The sequence below is a fragment of the Adiantum capillus-veneris genome, chromosome 29 (genome assembly GCF_014529385.1).
Source record: "Adiantum capillus-veneris isolate H3 chromosome 29, ASM1452938v2, whole genome shotgun sequence".
Taxonomy (NCBI): domain Eukaryota; kingdom Viridiplantae; phylum Streptophyta; class Polypodiopsida; order Polypodiales; family Pteridaceae; genus Adiantum; species Adiantum capillus-veneris.
Genome location: NC_140959.1, coordinates 48,331,894 through 48,335,938, shown reverse-complemented (window position 1 = coordinate 48,335,938; position 4,045 = coordinate 48,331,894). Strand labels below are relative to the sequence as shown.

At 49.5% G+C, this 4,045-nt stretch overlaps 1 protein-coding gene across 1 annotated transcript; it reads left to right on the top strand.

The window, feature by feature from the left end:
• Window positions 1-2,049: 2,049 nt before the first annotated feature.
• On the top strand, window positions 2,050-3,827 carry LOC147419157 (uncharacterized). The gene has a single exon (XM_086505450.1). It carries the CDS (start codon window positions 2,221-2,223, stop codon window positions 3,646-3,648), a length of 1,428 nt encoding a protein of 475 aa, XP_086361576.1. The 5' UTR covers window positions 2,050-2,220; the 3' UTR covers window positions 3,649-3,827.
• Window positions 3,828-4,045: the final 218 nt, after the last annotated feature.

Here is a 4,045-nt window from a genome sequence, read left to right as displayed (position 1 = left end):
TTTTCTTCGTCTCGCCTGTGCTGGTCTGGTCCAGTTTCACCCTAGCCAGCTTAATCTAGCTGGTCTAGTCTCTCACCTTGTTGGTCTAGTCCTCTCTCGCCCAGGTCCACCCAGTCCTCGTCCTGGTCTACTAGTCCTCCTGGTCCCTGGTCTAGTCCTCCTCGTCCCTGGTTTCGTCCTTCTCGTCCTAGTCCAGGCCAGTTGGTCTAGTAGAGTCTAGTCCACTGTTCAACCAGGTGAAGGTCTTCTTGCCCAAAGCTTGGTTGGGGTGGTGGTTACTGCATGACACATACAAGGCGGTCATTAGAGCGTCAAAGCGCACTACTGAGCCCCCAGAACTACTACCACAGACGACGCCAACCTTTGGTACCCAGTAGAAGTATATTAACACCATCACCCATACCTACACATATAGCTCCCTCCATTCCTTCAACCGGTTCTACATCCTCCAGGTCACCTTCTCCGGTAAGGCTCTCCCCCATTTTGTTACAGCAAGCTAGTGAGCAACAGGCTCAGGAGCAAGAGGCCATGGAGAAGCTCACAAGTGTTCTAGCCAAGGTGAACATCAAGTTCCCTACCTTCAAGGGTCTCTCCACAGAGGATGCTGATGACCATGCTCGGAGGTTTGTTTCTCTTTGCAGAGGTCGTGGCCTCAATAGAGAAGACGCCTACCTTGTGCTCTTTCCGTCCACCTTGGATGGTCTTGCAGATAAATGGTACAGTCAGTTTGCTGAAAACCACTTTGCTACTTGGACTATGTTAAGACAGCAGTTCTGTGAAGCTTTCCGACCAGGGGATTATCAAGAAAAGATTCTAGATGAGCTGGCCAACCTGTTGCTCCAGCCCAAGGAGACATTTGCCGAGCTCATGACCAGAACAAAGTCCCTGGTCGCCAAGCTGCCTCAGCAACCAGGAAAATTTATGGTGAAGAAGTGGGTAGAGAAGGCTCTGCCTAAGACTTCTCAACAAAAGCTCAGAGAAAGTCTCCGTCCTGAAGCCAGCCTGGAGGACTTTGTTGCTGCTGCTACTAGAATAGAGGGAGCTAGGAAGCTGTTCACTGGCTCTCCTCAGGTAGAGACTGCCCCTGTACTCGTGGATAGTCCATCAGACCCCTTGACTTCTTTACGCAGGGAATTGGAAGCCCTAAAGTTACAGCGGGCCCTTCAAGAAGAGAGATCCTTCTCTCTTAGACAAGAGAAGCCCCCACATCAAGAGGCTTATGATCAACTTAAAAGAGAGCTATAAGAGCTCAGGTCTCAGCAGGAGACTAAGGCTATGGTATGGTGTAGCTCATGTCGATCTCCAGGGCATCCTTCTCAAGACTGCCCACTTCGAGCTTACTGCCATTTCTGCGAGAAGACTGGCCATGATGAAAAAGAGTGCTATTATCTGAAGGGAATGCGGCCACTACAACAGAGCCTCGCCCCCAACGTTCAACAAGGGTTGACACCTACATCCAACATGGTTTCACCCTATGGTCATCAACACCCTATGCCACCTCTGCTGACAACACCTCCTATGTAAGGTATGCACAACAACTTCGCATCTCCCAGTTTTTACCATGCTAATGCTCCCTCAACCCCTCAGAGCTTCTACACGTCACCCTCAAACTCCATGCAACAACCACCTCATCCGCCGTTCCGTCCCTCCAATCGGCCCATTTTATGCTACAGATGTGGAGAGTATGGGCATTATCAGAGCAAATGCCCTTTGCCAGAAGGCTCTCCTCCGTGCCAACTTTGCCCTGAGGCTCAGGATCACTACACTAAGGATTGTCCAAAACAACGCGCCTCTACCTCTGCGAGCCCAAGTCAAAGACAACCTGAATTCACCTTTCCCAAGATCAATTTGATAGCAGTTAGTACCAACCCCAAACCACCACTTTCTACCCATATGATTGCCTCTCAAGACAAGTTAAACCTGGTAGAGGAGCCAGCTGGTGTCCTCACACGAGCTCAGAGGGCAGCCCTCGGACTCAATCTTCCAGCAGGTATAGCTCTTTCCTCCCCAATGCCTACACCTCATCCAACAGCTGACATGCCATCCCCTAGTGCTAAGAAAGGATCTTTTACTATGCTCTCAGATATTGATGGGGCTTTCTTATAAGCTGTTGCTGACTTACAAAAGATCAAGGAAACTGAGAAGACACTGATCCCAAGAGAAAAACCTACAGCAGAGACTATATTGAAGAATACCTTTCAGCAAGTGTCATTGTATGACATGCTTCGACTGGATGCAAATTTTCGAAGTGACACCCTTGCCATCATTCAATCTCTGTACCCTGGTGCAGGGTCTAGTGGCGGGCACCTCCCAGTGCAGCCCTCTGAATCCTACATGATATCCTATCCCGAAGCTTCACTTACTGATTACAGGAGTCCGCGTCTAACCGTTTCTATTATGAGCCGCGAATTCTCAGGGGTCATAGTAGATGGTGGGTCGGGTATCAACCTGATGCCTGAATTCACTATGCTGGCATTGGGTCTCCAGCCCACTAGGCCTGCCCCATTCACAGTGACTTTGGCCGACCAGAGGACTGTCTACCCCTTGGGCATTGTAGAAAAGGTGCCTTTGCAGGTTCAAGATTTCACATTCAGCTTGGATTTTGTGGTGGTTCACCTTCCCCAGGTAGAAGGCGGCTTCCCATTGCTCATTGGCAGACCATGGCTACGACACACGAAAGCACTACATGATTGGGGAAACGATGCAATGTGGATACGAACCCCTGGCTCCCCAATGCAACCGATTCGCCTTGAAGGCGGAATGGATCCGGTGGTGCATCATAGTTCCCTGTCCATGGAGTCCAATCCCGAACTGGAACGACCTACTCCGCCGGATGGGTCAGATGAAGACCTACTAGAGTGGTTGGAAGCTACCCAATCTATGCCTTGTTATGGGGTATCTGTTCACTCTTTGCCTGAGAATACCCCACCTCCATCTTCCAAAGTTCTTACTGTAGCTGAGCCCAATGAGCCACCTCAGCCAATGGCAAGTGTAAAGGTCACAGAGATTGATCGCTCGGATGCTCCCGTTTCCTTTGTGGAAGTGATCAGAACGACAGCTATCAAAAACAGTCTCTACACGCAATTGAAGTCTATGAAGTCTTTCCTTTTGATCTTGTGTGAGGTATTGAAGGATTTATGGTCTGCTACTTTTCCCAACTCGCACTTGCAAGGGACTGACCCATCCACAGATTTTAGGGGTGGAGGATTTATCTCTCTCGAGAATTTGTTGTTCTTCTCAAAACGATACCCGAAAACATTTCAGCAGCTGTTGTACAAGAAAGGAGGTAGAAGAGCAACGTGGGAGTATCCGTTCGCAGTTGCTGGTGTGAACATCACCTTTATGCTGATTCAAATGCTTGACCTTTGGTCAGGAAAGCCGAGGTCTTGGGCTGCAGTTTGTTTCTTGAGAATTCTTGCTGAAGACGAGATGGCCTTCGAGTTGCTGTATTGTGTGGCATTCAAAGTTATGGATACTTTGTGGCTTGCCATGCGTGCTTCATACACGGAGTTCAATGTAGTGATGAAGGCTACACGTGGGCAGCTTGAACATGAGCTGGCAATGGAGTCGGTAAGTCGAATTGAAGATGTGCCTTCATACACACTACACCAGATAGCTACATTCAAATATCGTTTGGTCAGTATTTGATCATGTTTTAGCAAGTAGAAGCTTCAAACCAAGGTCCTTTTAGTTGTGTGATGGAATGCCTGTTCAAGTGTTTGAACCTGGTTTTCCTTTCATGCTAATTAGCTACTAGTCTAGATCACCCTCTCGCCCCAGCCCACCCCCTCTCGCCCCTACCAGTTGGATTCGCCCTCTGCCTATTAAATTCGCCCCTGCCCTATATTGGATTCGCCTCAGACCTGCAAAATTCCTCTGCCTATTGGATTCGCCCCTACCCAGTTGGATTCCCCCCAGCCTTGAAAATTCGCCCCTACCAGTTCCTAGCCCTATTCAATTCCCCCCTATCCAATTGTCTCGCCCCAGCCCAGTTAGGATTCGCCCCTACCCACCCCCTCTCGCCCCTACCCTCCCCCTCACATCT